The sequence below is a fragment of the Medicago sativa genome, chromosome 8 (assembly GCF_051527215.1).
Source record: "Medicago sativa cultivar Bolivia chromosome 8, Bolivia_mono, whole genome shotgun sequence".
NCBI classification, from domain to species: Eukaryota; Viridiplantae; Streptophyta; class Magnoliopsida; order Fabales; family Fabaceae; genus Medicago; species Medicago sativa.
Genome location: NC_140756.1, coordinates 13,851,618 through 13,869,775, shown reverse-complemented (window position 1 = coordinate 13,869,775; position 18,158 = coordinate 13,851,618). Strand labels below are relative to the sequence as shown.

The window sequence follows — 18,158 nt, the reverse complement described above, 5'->3', positions numbered from 1 at the left end:
ATCCATAAAAAATAATGTCTAAGTATTATAGAAGCAAAAAGGAAAATAAAAAATAATGTCTAAGTAATTATAGAAGCAAAAAGGAAAAGAAGGAGAAGAAAAGAAGAAAAAAGGAAAAAAATGAAAAGAAAAGTCGAAAATCATAAAACATGAAACGTGAGTGTTGAACCCATGACCCAATGAAGTGTGAAGCAGCAAAAAGGAAAAGAAGGAGAAGAAAAGAAGAAAAAAGGAAAAGAAGGAAAAGAAAAGACGAAAATCATAAAACATGAAACGTGAGTGTTGAACCCATGACCCAATGAAGAAAATCATAAAACATGAAACGTGAGTGTTGAACCCATATGACCCAATGAAATGTGAAGTGAGTGTTGAACCCATGACCCAATGAAATGTGAAGCATTACCAGCTTCCAGCTTGCACTTGTACCACTAGACCGCTTCAGCCAACATGAAACATGCCTAACACTGTATATATTTATGAGATTTACTTTTCCCACCCTACTGCCTTCTCGCGCGCCCTGCAAAATTTCCAAAAATACCCCTAGTCCAGATTATATAATCCGGACCATATTGTTAGTGATTTCCGGAAAATTAAATCCGGACCAGATGTTGTGCGCTTTTTTGTGTCTTTCTTTGATGTCAATGGTCTCTGTTGACCGTTATATGAACCCCACACAAGCTGAAATGCTATTGCAGGGTTCATATGAACGGTCAACAATGACCATGACACCACCGACACCCCTAAAAAACTAAAAACATTTGAAGAAAATTGAAGAAAAGAGGTGAAGTGAAGAATGGAGGTATTTGTTGAAGATGGAAGCCTATTTATACCCTTAAACAAGTCCTAGGTCATTAATACAGTCAATGAAAACGTGTTAGTGGTTGTAACCGTCCAAACCCATATTAATGGCTCTCTTTCAAAAGAATCCAATGTTGAATCTTCCCGGATTTTACATTCCGGAATGTCCTTAGCCCTACAGGAAGTGCCAACTTTTCCCTCGTTCACCATTATCGCATTAATCCGAAAAGTATATTCCGGAAACCAAAGGTGCATTCCGGATTGTATATTCCGGAATGCATCAATGTCATGGCAGGTGGCCTGCACCACACGTTTTTGCCAGTGGTCAAGTCAAAAAAACGTGTTTTACCACGTTTTTTTGACAGAATTTATTGCCTCCCAACCATTTTTGACCCACCCCTCCCTATAAATAGCCTTCCAAACCCCACCATTTCTCACACCATCCTCTCCCAACCTCTCATCCTTTTCTTCCTTCTACAACCATGGTTTTCCATCGTTGGCCTTTCATAGATAAGAGCCTCGTTGAAAACTTTCAGGGTTTGTATGAACGGTCAATGAGGATGGAACCGCGCTGCAACGAAGGGCGGTTCATCTGAGGGTCATGTGGGTCAGTGTGGTTCTTAGCTTCGTCTGTCTGGGCGTAAGTCTGAGCACCCCCCACCTCCCTCAGGGGCATTGGTTTCTTCTTCCCGCCCTCCTCTTCCCTCCTCCTTCGGTTTTCCTCCAATAGCCAAACTACTGGTATGCCCTATCACATACCAGTGGTTAGGCTCTTAGGAGATTAGAATTAGGCTCTTAGGAGATTAGAAATAGATTTAGGATCTTATGTAATAAGCTTAAAAAGCTTGAAAATTATTGTAATGTATTGTTCATATATTAATAAAATGAGTGTTTTTATGTTTGTGTCTTTTTATTTCTGTTTTTTATTTTATTCGCATTTTATTTTACGAATTGTAGAGCTTAAAATTGCAAAAGTTCCGCTAAAACACTATTCTGGATTTTAAAATCCGGAATCATCTGAAAAACTCTAACAATTCATTCCGGAATACGAAATCCGGACAGGGGTAAAATTGAAAAAAAATAGGGCGCGCGAGGAAAGGCATAGGGTGGGAAAAGTAATACTTTATATTTATTACTTGTTTACTGGGCTATAATTTTTTATATGAGGCCCGTACCTTGGGGAAGCCCAGCTCCATTTAGCTGTTTGTACCCCCCAAGGCTCGGGCCTGTCCGGGAGCAGTAGGTATCATTTTCCTATTGTTTTTTTTAATATTTGGAAACATTAAGGTGGTTGTGTTGTTATTACGTGTTGTGTCACGTGTGATTGTATGTGTGGGTCAAGAGAGAAATAATTTGTGATATGTGTGGGTTATATGGTCAAAATATCAATTCTTACTATACTATATTACTATAAAAAAAATTATTAAAAACTTAGTGCAAGCACAAGCCTACATAAGTTTGTACCTGCATCCGTCCCTGCATGATATGATGACTATGATGCATGAATATTAAATATGGATTTGTTTTAATTAAACAAATATTACTTGTTATTTTAGATTTGTCAATTTAGTAACACTAATCTCTGATTGATGAAAATTTCAAGAAAGTCTTGGTCTACCTCAAATGGACAAAAATAAATGCATTGCTCAACGGTGCAAGGAGGAATTTTCAGGAAGGGAGAAGAAAAACATCTTACTCCCTCCGGTCACTAATATAAGCAAAACTTAACTTTTTAGATACAATATTAAATAATTAATGTATCTAGCATATAATAAAGACTAGATACATTAATTATTCAATGTATCTAAAAAATGAAAATTTGCTTATAATAGTGACCGGAGGCAAGAAAATTGTTTTGATCAACTCAAGTTGAATTGACTCCAAAGAACATCATACTCCGTTTGGTGATTCTTAGTCTTCCACCTAAAATAAATTATATATTATATAAAAAACATTAATTGACAAAAATAAGCAAACAAAGTCACTAAAGTCAATGATTCTAACTTAACATGCAATTAAACTATTACTACTTCTTTTTTATATATTTTTCAAAGAACGCACATTTCGGCCAATACACCAAATCACTCTCTACTGCACCTAAAGCGCAATATTGATTTCACTAGTTCAACCAAGAAAGCACTATGGAATAACCATTAGCTATTTATTTCGAAGAAGCTCACAAGATCACCTAATCCTATTCAATGTGAAACAAATAAAACATTACACTTCCCTTTTTAACTCCTTACGAGATATCCAAATTGACAATAAGATAAATTAACTTTGGAATCTGGATAATATATTTAGGTGAATTGATGTATGCAAAAAGTAGAGTGTGGACATTAACTGGAACCAACAAGTAGCAAAAGAATTTGAACTTTGACAACCAAAAGTGAGAATAATAATAAAGCCAAGGAACGCAAAAGATAAAAGTGGCGAAAATGTGTTACCATGTTGCTCTGATGTCGATACGTCGATGAGGAAAATGAAGATACACCAATGCCAACGAAGATGTCGATGATTGCATAAGTTGCAATTACCCAAATATAAAATAAACCTATAGAAATGTGTCGCAAAATAAGGTCAACATTCTATAGAAATCTGTCGCAAAATAAGAAATTTATTGTAGTGAATTAGGTGGAAGCATTAAAATGCTTTCTTAGGTTTGATTTAAAGTGTGAGGATGCTTCTCAAATTAGCAACATTCTAAGTTAGGGGGGTGGGGTACAAGAGAACTAAGAGACACTCGTTGAAAATAAGTCTCATGAAACAAAAACAGAAAAAATGAAGAAAAACAGGACCACAAAAACTTCAAAAATACTAATATGTACAAGCCAATATAGGACATATATTGTAAGTGATGAGAAGTTCTTGTATTATCATGATAATCAAGAAAATAAATTTTGCACTAAGTAGCCACAAAAATTCATAATTATTAATATTTCATACATATTCATTTGCTAATATGATTACAATATAACAAATTATATTATGACAATCCATTATAGATAACTTTTACTCATGCGATGCATGTGTACTAACCGTAATTAAGTTACAAACACTCTCACATAATAAAAGACAAGTTCATACATAATATATAGATAACTTAATTATACCCATATGGATACCACTAATTAATTTATTAGCACTAGCTCCCACGTAATAAAAACAAGTTCATACGTAATATCATATGGTCGAGACGTCCCAAATAAAGACTCATAGTAATGAAGTTTTAAAAAAAACTAGCAAATCGGAGTCTCCTTTGTACTTTTTGGAGTTTTTGGCTTCTTACTTCTTTCAAGGAAAACAATCACTCCCCAAGTAACCAACCTTAGTGTATGGCATAAACCAATAAATGCTGACAATCCTATCCACGTATAAAAAACCATGTTGAAAACATCGGTAGCTTGCATATAAACACTATTTGGAGTGGTCATATTCGCAGCTAATAAATAAGAATAAGCAAGGCTTGTGAGAGTGACCCACATCCCTAATGATAAAAGCCACATAATAAACCTGTGATTCAAACTAATTCCACTCACCAGCAAGAGACAAACACTTATTGATGCAATAAAACAAATTGTGTTGGAAAACAGGAACAAAAGATATCTACCGGAGTCCCCAACAGCTAAGATAGCTTCACCCGGACATAGAGGTTCGTTGTAGACCGAAGTACAAATTTCGTCATAATTGTTGGCAACTGGCGGATTTGCATTGGTACTTGGTGGGTTTGCGTCGGTACTGGGTGGATTTGGGCCATCTTTAATCGACATAACGCCACCGGGTGGATTTAAAACCATTTGAAATGTCATTGTTGCGATGACTGTCGCTATTAAACCCAAGTTCCCTCTCATATCCTCCAACCATTTGTCCTTGTCTTTGTAGGACAACCAACTCCCTATCCCTTCTAATAACTTTCTCCAACCTTTCTTTGGTTCCTCAATGGTTGGGGTTTCGGTTGAACTACCATGATTTTCCACTTCATTGTTCATTGTCTCTCCTTCAAAACAACCATGAAATATTAAAGATCATTGTCATAAATAACTTGTTTAATGTACCATATATCTCATACTTACAAAGTGAGACTTGGTTGTTTTTAATGATATACAACAACAATTTGACCTATGGAAACAACACCTATTACTTTGAAAGCAAAAAAAATAAAATAAATTGGAGCATCAAAGACAGCAGTTATTAGTGTCGATGAAACAAAATTGAGAAAATTATTATTTATTTTCTGATTTCTTCTATTATAGTTATTATGTGCTCAATATACTGCTAGAAAATTTAATTTACCAAGAGAAAATAAATTTGAGTAGAAGGGATATTTACCAACACCTATTGCTTTGTTTCTTTTTCTTTCTTAATAAGCAGAAAGATAAAATAAATTTGAGTAGAAGGGATATTTACCGTGGAGGGGTTTGGGGACTGGATATCACGAGAGGAATTTTGGTGAGGTTTTTTGCTTGAACAATGTTATATAGTGCGAAACGAAATGCAACCAAGTTGAATTCACAAAAATCACGTAGTGGAGCATAATACATGAGAGAGAGAGAGAGAGAGAGAGAGAGAGAGAGAGAGAGAGAGAGAGCTTTTGCACCAACCAACATTTCCCTTTTTGCTTAGTGTGATAAGATGAATAATGAAGTTGTGTATAAATTATGAAATGACCGTAGTAATGGGAAGGTTGCTAGATTGAAATAGTGATGGTGGATGTAATAATGACGTAAAGATAATTTCACTAAAATAAGTTGGTGCATCAAGGCCCTTGGCACATGTCTCAAACTTAAAGGGTCTCAAAATTTGAAGAAAAGGAAAAAGAAAAAAAAAACTTGTACCTACGGATAAAATCCGTCATTAAATGTCCTTTCTTCGTAGGTAAAAGTCTATAATTCAACAATTTTATTGTCAATTATATATTGTCCATAAGTAAATGTCTATTTATCTGTAGGTAAGAGTCATATTTGAATTCTCATATATTAAATTACAACATGTTTGTCAATCTAAGTGGTGTTGGATTTTTTATTAATACTTTTTAAATGAAAATTGTCAAGATTACGAGTCATATATATATATATATATATATATATATATATATATATATATATATATATATATATATATATAGCAATGCTATAGCACAATTGTTTAGTGGAAATTGAATAAACACTATTGTTCTGCAATAATACACTATTTAATACAAAATATTGTGGACGAAGTGGTGCTATACTAGGGATGCATAAAAGAATTTGAACACTTATTTTCTCGCAATTGACAACACCAGGTCGAAGTTGTTATTTGTTTTTCAATCGTGGGATTGAATAATAAATGTTTCTGAGTTTTTATTATTGTTGATTGGTCTTTTTAATCAAACTTTTAAGTGTTGGAGAGTGCGTAGTATGGGAGTGCAATTGGAAGGATTGTATTTTTAAATCATGATAAATGAGTATTAGTATCATTTGCAAATATTTGGTTTTTCATCTTGTGTTGATTTTATTTTGAAATTGCATATGGAATTATTGATGGGATCCTTGTTGGAGTGAATGGTGGCATTATTATTGATGGGTCTCTCTGCTCATCATGTATCATGATGACTAAAAAAATTATTGTTGGGCTAAACATGATTATAAATGGTTAGGTGTTGATGTTTTCTTCTTTTATGGTAGCCAGGGATGGACCCACTTGTTGCACTATGTGGGCCTTGGACCTCACTCAGTTAAGATTTTCATTTTTTTCAAATACTATATGTGTGGTAGTGTTTATCTGGTAGTGGTTTTAAAATAGAGAAATGATATTTGAACATTCACTTTTGACAACTTTCTCTCTCATACTCACATTATCCTTTTACTTTCTCTCTATTTCTTTGATTTTTGTGTCATTACCTAAATTTCTTTGTATAACTCTATTTCTTTGATTTTTGTGTCATTACCTAAATTTCTTTGTATAATTTAGCTGTCCAAAAGGTTGTCACAAGAAATGGTTGTTGAAATAACATTGCTCTTTAAAATACTGCCAAATACACTAGAAATGTCTACAATATAAAAGATTTGTATTTTTTTTGGTCAACATAAAACAATTCTATCCAATTATTAATTTGATATAGGGTAATTAGGCTTAAGAAAGAATATTGAGGAGAGGCACTCATGAAATAGAAATTAATGAGACTTAATTTAGAATAGTATTATATATATATTAGCCTTTAATATGACAAAAGATAGAGATTTAGTGTTAAAAACTTTAATTTGACATTTGATATCAACTTTAATTAGTTTGATTATGTTTTATTTTATCTATATTATCTAGATTTGAAAAGAATTTTAACAAGAAAAGTTTAACTAACATTGATAGTTTTCAAATTCTTTATACTTAGTGTAGATTTGAATTAAAATTCAAGTTTGAAAAAAAATGAGTTGTTAAGGATAAATTTATCAAGAAAAAAATCCGACCAAAAAGTAGTTAAGTGTATTTTCATGAAGAAAAAAAAAGTTAAGTGTTAATTAACTATGGAGTTTCTTTTCTATAATGGTGTGTGTGGCCTACACTGCTTAATATTTCTGGATCCGTCGCTGATGGTAGCTATTATTAATAATTATCTTTGATTTCTCCCACTATCTGCTATTTTATCCATTTGGGGGATACTTGTACCTATGAATCTATGATGAAGGAGCAGTTGGCGTAGAAGAAGTCGTCGTGCTCATGAACTGTACTATGTTCGAACTTATTAGTTATGGAAACGAGTGTTTAATTTGGATGAGTGGTGAGGTGAGCCACCATGTTTTAAGTTTCAAAAATACCAAAATTATTAGGTCGGACATCGTGATCGAAGTTTGAGCTCAAGCCCCTTCACTTTTGTGTATGAGTTTCTAATAATTATTGTTATCGTCTATCTAAAAAAAACCATTAGTCAAATAAATAATGGATAAGGGCATAATGCTTTTGAAAAGACTATGCATAGTTATCCAAAGGACAAAGTTGAAAAGATTCAATCATGGTAAATGCACTAATGTGTTATTTTCTAAGGCTCCGTGTACCTTGCTAAAAGGGAAACGACATTGGGAAAATTTAGCAATTTGTATAAACTTCTTGTACTCCCTCCGTTATAAAATACATGTCTAATTTTTGCAATTTGCACTATTCATTTGACTTACTTTGACCATATTTTTTAACTAATGTATAAATACAAATATTAGCATGTAAGATGTTGTTTGATTTGTCCCGACAAATATTTTCAAAATATTTAACACAAAGTGAAATGCTTTCACGGGACAAAGTGGATTGGGTTCCACTTAATTTAACACAGTCGTGATACCGTCGTGAAATGCTTTCTCGCGACAAATAGCTTTTTCCTTACCAACACCTATTGCTTTGTTTCTTTTTCTTCCCTAATATGCAGAAAGATAAAATAAATTTGAGTAGAAGGGATATTTACCGTGGAGGGGTTTGGGGACTGGATATCACGAGAGATTACTTTTGCTGGGTTAATGAAAGTATCACGTTGCTACTAGTAATTGTTTTGAGCCCCTTTATATAAGGAAAGGAGAGCAGCATTGGATTCATTACCTTACTGCTATGGTTTTAAGTGGTGATCAATATCCCATGTCCCATGCATGAAATCTTTGCATGAAAATGCAAAAAGGACAAGGCAAGAAATTGTTGTTCTGTTGCATACTCTTAAAGGAATTTTTTTAATCCCTTCAATTTGTTCCTTTTTAAACTATTTTGAAGTAAGATTGAACGTAAAATTTAAAAATATTAATGATGGACCAAATTAATGGGTCTAGTGAATAGATCTTCAATTTGTATTATTTTTTATAGATTTGTTTATGATAAAAGCAAATTTTATGATTTTTTTTTTTAGAATAATAACAAGTTTAATCTTTGATTCAATCATTTATCCACTTTATTCTTGCTGAGTTTGCATTGGAATCAATGGCACCCGAACTTTTTTTTTAGTGGCACCCGAACTTTAATACATACAAATTATCAACAAATGCACATGCTTCATGATTCCTTTATCATTTTCAACTGGTAATCACAAAGTTATAAACATATTGGGTTATATAGCATAGACCATTTTCAGCCCCATTTGGGAACACTGTCATTGGATGGAAGTCTATTAATTAAGAGAAAATGTTGATCGAGGATGGATTTTAAACGAATAATCCAAATTCTGAAATTGACTCTGTAGATTGAGATGGAGAGGATATTCTACATAGGGATGAATATCGAGGTGTCATTTAATTGACAAACTCTTAGCGCAAGAGGGTTCTGATTTAGTAAAAAAAAAAGTTGGTGTGGGAGTGGATGAGGTGGTTTGTTGATTGTGTACGCTTGCTTGGCTTGGGGTTCTGGGGCTCAATGTGTAGTTTTCGTTGGACACCATGTTGGGCCAATTTTAATCCTATAATTGGGCCATTATAAAACAAACACTAAAAACAATATAATTTTTTTTTTACTAAAATCATTTTAAAACACACCAAAACAATAATTTTTTTTTTTACTAAAATCATTTTAAAACATAATTTTTTTTTACTAAAATCATTTTAAAACACACCAAAACAATAATTTTTTTTTTACTAAAATCATTTTAAAACACACCAACAGGAGATTCAAAATAAAATCATTTTAAAACACACACACCAAAACAATAATTTTTTTTTTACTAAAATCATTTTAAAACACACCAACAGGAGATTCAAAATAAAATCATTTTAAAACACACCAACAGAGATTTGCAACCAAAGGCATACACGCGCAGCACCATACCGCTAGGCTACTAGAAATTATTTGTAAATAACTAACTTCGATACTATATAAAGTACTTTTTCTGCGTTATATATTAAAAAAAAATATTATGGGCCCCAAAAATTGGGAGGCCCAGTGGTCTAGCCCAACCTCGACGGACTATGGGCCGGCCCTGTGTGAACCTATGTGAAGATGTGTCCAGAGCTATGTGTGTTCGTGTTTTAATTGTGTAATTGTGATGATGATGGTCATGAAGTGTGAATGATGTATATTCGACTTGGTGATAAAATGACGATGTGAATACTTGATGTGTTGTGTGATGATGATTTGAGAATTATTATGTGTATTATGTGTAATTATAGTATTTTTGGAAAATGAATATGTGTATTGATATATAATTTTTAATTCCTAAAATGATATGCTTGAGTTCATCTATTCTTTATGTTGAATGTATATCTTACCCTCTAGTAGCTTTATGATGTGCAGGTTGAGGACGCTTGGTCGGCGTGAGTTCCCGATGACGGCTTGATGCCTATTCATCCTTTCTATGCATTTATTTTGGAGTCTTTGTAGCCGTGCTCTGATTAGCATGTCAAGAGTCTTATTTATTTTATATGTTTTGTGTTTGTGAAACCTTTGAGTTCTTTATGAGATGTATCTGAGAATTTGGAGACTATGAGAGGTCTGATATGTTATTCCGCTGCGACTTTTTATGATTATGTTGATTTATGACTGTTTTGGATTAGTGATGGCGTATCACCTTGAACTTCGGTGAATATATGTTGATTTATTTATTAAATATTGTATGTGGGGTTTGAGGGTGTTACATAGGTCATGCGTATTACCCTATTTGTAACTCCTTGAACATGTATTCAGTTGGTAATTTTGAATACAATTTCTCTATTTGGTTTTATTCTATTATAACTTGTTCTTAATGCTTTTTATCCGTCTACGTATTACTCTATTTACATTTTTTAAATAAATAAAATTAAAACACAGCCTAAATCCAATGGTTATTGCATATGATCCCTATAGTTGCAGTGGATTCGTTGCTTTTCGTCGTTCAACCATCGTACCATTAAGCTTTTTCCTTGCTCAAATGTATCATGGGAAGACCTGTTCAAAGCTTGGTGTGGCTATAGCCATACCACTAACACCAGCCTCTTGCTCATAATTTTTTTTTTTTGCATGCCCGTCCCTTTTTTTGTGTGAAAAATTAATCAAAAAATGCCCAGTATATTGTTGATAGCAAGGTCGCACCTATATTTCCAACCAGCACTTATCATGTCCCTGTGTTATCTCTCGCCATCAATTCAAGGTCGTTTTATATTTTTAGGTTCATCCATTCAAATTTCCTTCTCTTTTTTTTTTATTTGAATTTGAATTTCATTTTAAAATTCTGGTTCATCCTCTCTTCTATAGGGTTTTCATCATATATATAAATAAGGATCTATTTGATCTATTTTGAAATGATTTTTTTTAGTTATATAAATTCATTTATCCTCTCTTTTTCTCATTTCTCCTTTTTTAATTGATATATACTTACATTGCAGTGGTCAATTTGTGATGTTATCTTTGCTATTTTAATTCAAAAAAACTTTAGCCTTAAGGTTCATTGATGAGTTTGAGGAAAAAAAATTGTGGTTTACAGCAAGTGAAAGAAAATTATTTCTAAGAGAAAAATAACTTAAAAGACTTGTCTAGTAAAATATAATATCAATAACATTTTGCTATTTTTTTCAGTTGGAATCAAACTTCGTACCCTTACAATTTATAATAGTTACACCTTTTGTACATCAACCACTTCCACTAGATTCAACTCTAGTTTTTGCCATTTATTTCAAACGAACCACCAAACACAAACAAAGGTACTAACACTTTTTTTTTTTTTTTTGCAATAAATACATAATTAACACTCTTAAAACATCTATTGCCACATATCTCAAACCACAAGACACAATTGATGGTAACTGCTACAAATAAGCTACTCATCATTTGTAGCATCTATTGGCACCCCTCACAAATAAGCGAACCAGGAGAAAAGTAAAAACAATTATAACTATAAAAGCAAAAACCATAATAGCAATACCAAACACATTCCCAGGAAGAGAACTCCAAATGGAATTTGGTGTGACCGTGTGACCATGTTTGAAGCAAACATGTAAGTAAGAGATAAGGTTGTGAGTGTGATACACATTCCGGTTGATAAAAGCCATATTGTAAATCCACGGTTGATAGGAATTCCACTAACAAGCAAGAGAATAACACTAAGTGATGCAATGAAACAAATACTATTGCATATCAAAAATCTTAAATAGACATCATGAGATCTATTTGCCAAGATAGCTTCTCCTACACATATTAATTTTTTGTTGCGAATCAAACAATCGGCTTCATCACTAAGACTAGCTTGCACAACTCCACCAGGTGGATTAAGTGAAAATGTCATAGTTGCAATTATGGAAGCTGTTAAACTTATGCTACCTTTCATATAATTTAACCATTCACCTTTATCTTCGTAGTCAAACCACTTTGCTGCACGCTATAAGAACTCCCTAAAACAAGGCTTGGGATGATTTTCTTGATTAATACTCATTTTGTTGATTTGATTATTGATGATCAATTGTAATTATCTAACCTTGTTTGATTACTAGTTACAATTAACATATATATAGACGATTTTGGTTTGTAGATAAGAGTTGGTACAAATTATTTCAAGATCCTTTTGGAATTATATGGCAATTATATGACTAATAATTTAACAATTATTAGTCCATTAGTTTTTACTGTATGCACGTGGTCTTCAACTTGTATTAGTAATATAAACTTATGTTTGCGTACTTCAATTGAAAACTTCTACTCCCTCCGGTCTCATTTATAAGAGAAATTTTGGTTAACAAAAGTTAATGTATGTGGTTAAAAAATTGGACCAAATACATTCATTTTTGTTGACCCAAATTTTTTGCACCCATTGAATAAAAGTATTCTTAAAGGATTGTCGGGTTGGAAAAGCAAAAATCTTTCCATAGGTGGTGGGATGGTGCTCCTAAAATCTGTCTTGCAGTCGCTTCTGGATTATTTTCTTTCCTTTTCAAGCCTCCCACATGTATTATTTATCTCAATGAATCTCTTTTTAAGTCCTTTTTTATGTGTGAGTGTGTGGGGTTGGGTTGAGGAAACTCGCAAAATTCATTGCAATGAAATTTGCACTATGAAGAAATTAGGTGGTTTAGGGGTTATAGGAGGTTGAAGGAATTTAATTTGGCGTATGTGTGGTGGAAGGATATTTGTCTGAAGGAGTGGGAGGTGGTGAAGAGAGTTGGTTTAAGGAGGGTGTGGTGTGCAATGTAAGTAATGGGGAGGGTACTTCTTTTTGAAGTGACCCTTGCTTGGATGGATATATTTTAAAAGGATACGTTTAGGTGCATGTTTGATCTTTGTGTTGACCGCAATAAATCAATAGCGGAGATATGCATGCAAGGTTGGGGAGTTGATGGGTAATGGTGGGGTTGGAGACAATGACTCTTTACATGGAAGGAGATTCATTTAGAAGAATGTGTTTTGTTGTTAAATGATATTCTTTTGCAAGATAAGGTGGATGACAAATGGATTTGGCCCCTAATCCGGCTGATGGACATTCGATCAAAGGAGCTCATCAGGTTTTTACTCAATAAGATCATTCAAACATTGAAACCTATTCTCATACAATCTGGAACAAATTAGAACCTCTGAAAGTTTCTTTATTTGCTTAGGGAACAAAAGGATCTCAACAAAAGATAATTTATTTCCTTGTGCAGTGGTTCCCCCTGAGTTGTTGCTTTATGCGCAAGGTCGTGGCAAATATTAGTCAATTAACCATCTTTTTTTTTTGTGATTTTTTTGGTAGAGTTTGGAATCTAGTTTTTATGTGGATTTAAATTTATTTTGCTCATTCTGCTGACAAAGGTGATCATGCCTTGCAATTTGATGGCGGCCATATGTTCAGAAAGGACGTTAACTCGATTTTTCTGTTTGACATCTATCTGGATTATTTGAAAAAACTTAACACTAAAAGAGTTGACTTTGAAGATTCTCGAAACAAATACTTTGATTAATTTTTATTTTTGGTGGATAAATCATTTTGCTTGTTTGGGGTTTACCCCTATGTAATTTGCTTTTTGTACTTTGCTTATAGTATCTTTTAGGGGAAAACCCGTTGATTTGTCAAGACCAACTATGTACATGTTTTGATATGCGTTTTCGACCTCAAACACGAGTTTAAATATTCAAACGCTATTTCACCATTTTTGAAGATGTTTGGGTAACTGCAAAAGCGCTTCAACCTATCGTGAATCTAGCTCCAAACTCCAAATTTGTTTCCTCAAAGCCACAAATTGGAGCTTATGCGGCTGTTAACATCAATTCTACCAAAACCCCAAATTTGTTTCCAGCTTTATCCTTTTTTTCTGCTGTGTTTTCTTCTACGGTTTCGGTTTGTTTCACTGTTGCTTGCTACAGTTCTGTTTCTGAAGGTCAAGGTTGTTTCAAAAAAGGCCCATTCAATTATCTCACAAATGCTGTTTTCTTTCTTTCTTTTGACACCCTTTGATTTTTATATTATATTAAAATTTATATAATTGATAAAAAAAATTAAAAATGAACTCTTATAAACTAATAACATTTTTAGTTGGAATTTAAACTTTATTCCGTAAAATTATACAGGAAAATTATTACTAATAAACCACTAACATTCAGTGTTAGATCAAACTATGATATGTGTATGTAGCATAAGTGCTTATTTAGATAAGCTGTTTCTAAGCAAGATGAAAAATAACAAAACAAAAAGTAAATCTGAGAGAGAAGAGAATAGAGAGAGTTTGCTATGCAATGTGAATCTCATTAAGAATTGAAAGTACACAATACAAAGTCTTTTATAGGCAAAAGTAGCACTTGCTTGTAGTACATGCTATCTAACTAACTAACAAATTTTGTAACAAAATCTAACTAACTTTGCTACACGGCAGTTATGTATTTAAATCTTAACATTCGGTATAGTATTGTTCTAGTTCCGCTCTTGTTTTAATGTGGAAATGATCATTTTACTTGGCTTGAATATTGCTTATAGTCATTAGTTATAACTGCAATTTTCGTTCCTCCAGTTTGAAGTATGTGTGGTTTTGATCTCTCTGATTTTCTCTATTCAAATCTACATTGTTTCAATTAAGTCTCTTTGTCGTTTCTCTTTTTTGTTTAAAGGCTTAAATATAACATTGGTCCCTGCAAATATGGCCCGATTGAGTTTTGGTCCTTGTAAAATAAAAATTCAGAAATCAGTCCCTGCAAAATTTTCTGTCTTTTAAAAATACCCCTGGGCCAATTTAAGCTCAGCCATGTCACCAAGATGCTGACGTGGCACATGCTGACTGTGCATAAGTGCCATGTGGCATCTGATGTGTCAATTTTTATATTAAAAAAATAAAAAATTAATTTAAAATCTGAAAAAATCTGAAAATTATAAAAAAATTCGAAAAATCCAAAAATAAATTAAAAAATCATAAAACATTTCCGAAAAAAATCTAAAAATTATAAAAAAAAAATTCGAAAAATCTGAAAATAAATTTAAAAATCATAAAAAATTTCTGAAAATAAATTTTAAAATATTAAAATAATTTTCTGAATTTATTTTTTTATATAAATTTCAAAATAAAATTAATTTCTTTGAATATTATATATTCTGAAATTTCTAAATTTTTTTTTTTTTTTAAAATTAGGATCCACCAGTGTTGTTTTTATTTTTTTGTATCACCCGATTGGGTTGGCATACACTTTGTGTGGATTGACTGGGTTAGGTTTATGTCCCCCCAGTTTTTTTTTGTATTTATTTTTTCCTTTTTTTAATAATATATATATGAGCACCTGACATAGACTAGAATTTGCAAGACACTACAACTTTGTTGGACTGTCTTCTATTCCTTTTTTATGTCGTTGGACTCTTGGCTTATCAAAAAAAAAAAATTAGAATTTTCATAAAAGAACAAGAAATTAGATTTTTTTTTAAAATTAAAAAAAAAGGAAATTTATCTTCAGATTTTTCTTTCAAAATTTAAAACTATTAATTTATTTTTAAAAAAATTTAAAATACATTTTTCAAAATCTGGAAAAAAATTCAGGATTACAAAAATCGAAAAATAAAATATATTTTCCAAATATTAGAAAAAAATAATTTTTCATTTGTTTTTTTAAATTAAAAATATTTTTCGTAAAAAATATGAAAATTGATTTTCGCAATTTACAAAAAAAATTAAAATTTCGAAAATTAACATTTAAATATCTGAAAATTATAAAAAATTTCTATTTTCAGATTTTTTTCAGAAATTTTTTATTTTCAGAAATTTTTTTGAATATTATATATTCTGAAATTTTTTTTATTTTCAGATTTTTTCGGAAATTTTTTATGATTTTTAAATTTATTTTCAGATTTTTCGGAAATTTTTTATAATTTTCAGATTTTTTCGGAAATTTTTTATGATTTTTAAATTTATTTTTAGATTTTTCGAAATTTTCGGAAATTTTTTATGATTTTTAAATTTATTTTTTATGATTTTTTCAGATTTTTGAAAAAAATTATTTTAAAAAGTATTTTTTGTTTTTTAAAATTTTGGAAAATTAATTTCCATATTTTTTACATAATTAAAATAATGTTTTTTATTTTTAAAAACAGAAAATACATTTTCATAATTTAAAAATCATTTTTTAAATAATATATGCCAACTCACCTGCCACGTGGCAACTTACGCCTAGTCAGCATTCGCCACGTCAGCTCCTCAATGACATATGGCACTTTAAGTGGGTCCAGTGACTTTTTTAAAAGACAGAAAATTTTGCAGGGACTGATTTCTGAATTTTTATTTTACAAGGACCAAAACTCAACCGGACCATATTTGCAGGGACTAATGTTATATTTAAGCCTTGTTTAAAACTTTCAAATTCTCATAATCTATTAAAAAGATACAATTTAAATTAATTGAATATTGAAAATATTATTTCACTCAAAACTCACCAACTAAGCTATCAAATTGAACTAAAAATAAATAATTTCAAATTATCTTCTATTGAAACCTAAACCCCACGTCACATTCAACAAAAAACAAAATCAGTTTTTACTTTTAAATTGGAGCTACGAAATTGGAAAACATCTAGTTCTACTCTGACCCACTTAATTGTAACAAAGCACTGTGTCCACATAATTATATTGCTACAAGAACTACATAGTGATAATAGATGGATTAATGTTGGTTTCGCTGAATAAGACAGTGTCTTCGATTCTGTGGTAGTGTAAAATTATATTTAATAAATCAATTTATGAAAAATTTAATTTAGTTATAATGTTGAATAAAAAATTATTCATGCTTGAAAATATTTACTTGCTACATTTGATTCATAAAATAGTAAATAATGAACAGAAAAGTACAAGACAATACATAAATGTACTTGACAATTTTTTGTACTCCATTGTATTTAAAGTTGATGCATAAGACAAATAATTTATATGGCATCTTATTTGATTTTTTTTTTTTTTTAAAAACATGGTATTTGACCTAAGGACCGCATAATCTGAGGGGTTTAGTCCCACCATCCACTTGCTGAGGGATCCTAGAGCATATCTTTCCATCCAGGAATATGTGATAGAGAGAGGGCTAGAGAGGAGGGGATAAGGAGAGAAATATGAGGCATATATAGTAGACGTATAAAAGAACCGACATCGAAGATGTTTTAAGTAAAGAGACACAAGGGACCACAACTTCAACTCTTTCACTTAAACCTAGAAAACAAGAGTGACCAGACCACAAAGGACGAAAACATTAACACCATGTTGTTAGAAAAATAGAGAATAAAAAGAATCTCATTTTGGCTATCATTGGCTTTTGATGTATCGGTGCCTCAAGTGTATTTTAGATAAGAGATAATAATTAAAATAAATTAATTATATGAGAATGAGTAGTTAAAAAAGAAATATGAAATGATACATTTGTTGCTTGTCAAGCACTATGGATTGAAATGTTGCTTGAAGAATGGAAGATTACTGAGATTGCTAGAATGAAACTTCTTGTTTACAAATGATTTAGCAAATTATCAATTAACCATGGAAGAAGCAAAGCATGTTGAGACTTGAGAGGAAATTTCAGTTCCTAAGAGATCAAGTTAACAAAGATTGTTTGGAACTTTATTATTGCAAAAATGAACTGCAATTGACAAACATTCAAATATAACCCTTAAAGAAGGCAAAGGTTTGATGATTTGAATAAGCTCGTAGCAATGGAAGGTTTAGCAATCATGAATTAGGAGGTCTGAAGTGTTGTAATTCATGATTAGATACTGATTACTTGTTGAACAAGTTATCTATGTTGTTAACTAACTTTCTAGTTTGTTATGAAAGTTAGTCGATTAGAATAGTTAGTATTGGCAGTTATGGTAGTTTCATGACTTGTGGAACAAGTTATTATGGTAGTTAGAGATTGAAATGACTCTGTATATAAGCATTAGGCCATTCATCAATAATATGCATTACTTTCAATAGAAATTATAATGGTGCTATAATTAAAGACAAGGAAATTTTTTTATCGAAAACAACAACTATA

The 18,158-nt window shown here is 31.6% G+C and overlaps 1 protein-coding gene and 1 pseudogene across 5 annotated transcripts; both read right to left on the bottom strand.

Annotated features, from left to right (window-relative positions):
• Positions 1-2,637: 2,637 nt before the first annotated feature.
• Positions 2,638-5,424, bottom strand: LOC146897152 (uncharacterized). Of its 5 annotated transcripts, none has more exons than XM_085733697.1 (4): positions 5,206-5,424; positions 4,409-4,795; positions 3,246-3,352; positions 2,638-2,721 (listed from the first exon to the last, which is right to left on the bottom strand). In XM_085733697.1, exons 2-4 carry the CDS (start codon positions 4,785-4,787, stop codon positions 2,710-2,712), a joined length of 498 nt encoding a protein of 165 aa, XP_085589823.1. In that variant the 5' UTR covers positions 4,788-4,795; positions 5,206-5,424; the 3' UTR covers positions 2,638-2,709. The 5 variants fall into 5 exon arrangements, with proteins under 5 accessions (XP_085589823.1, XP_085589824.1, XP_085589822.1 ...); XM_085733698.1 differs by having other exon boundaries at positions 4,439-4,795; XM_085733696.1 differs by lacking the exons at positions 2,638-2,721; positions 3,246-3,352 and adding an exon at positions 4,872-4,938 and having other exon boundaries at positions 3,730-4,795.
• Positions 5,425-11,244: 5,820 nt separating this feature from the next.
• Positions 11,245-12,244, bottom strand: LOC146897151 (uncharacterized; annotated as a pseudogene).
• Positions 12,245-18,158: the final 5,914 nt, after the last annotated feature.

What these genes read in the sequence shown, in the direction of transcription:
- LOC146897152 (XM_085733695.1), bottom strand. Translation starts at nt 4,787, where the DNA reads ATGAACAATGAAGTGGAAAATCATGGTAGTTCAACCGAAACCCCAACC.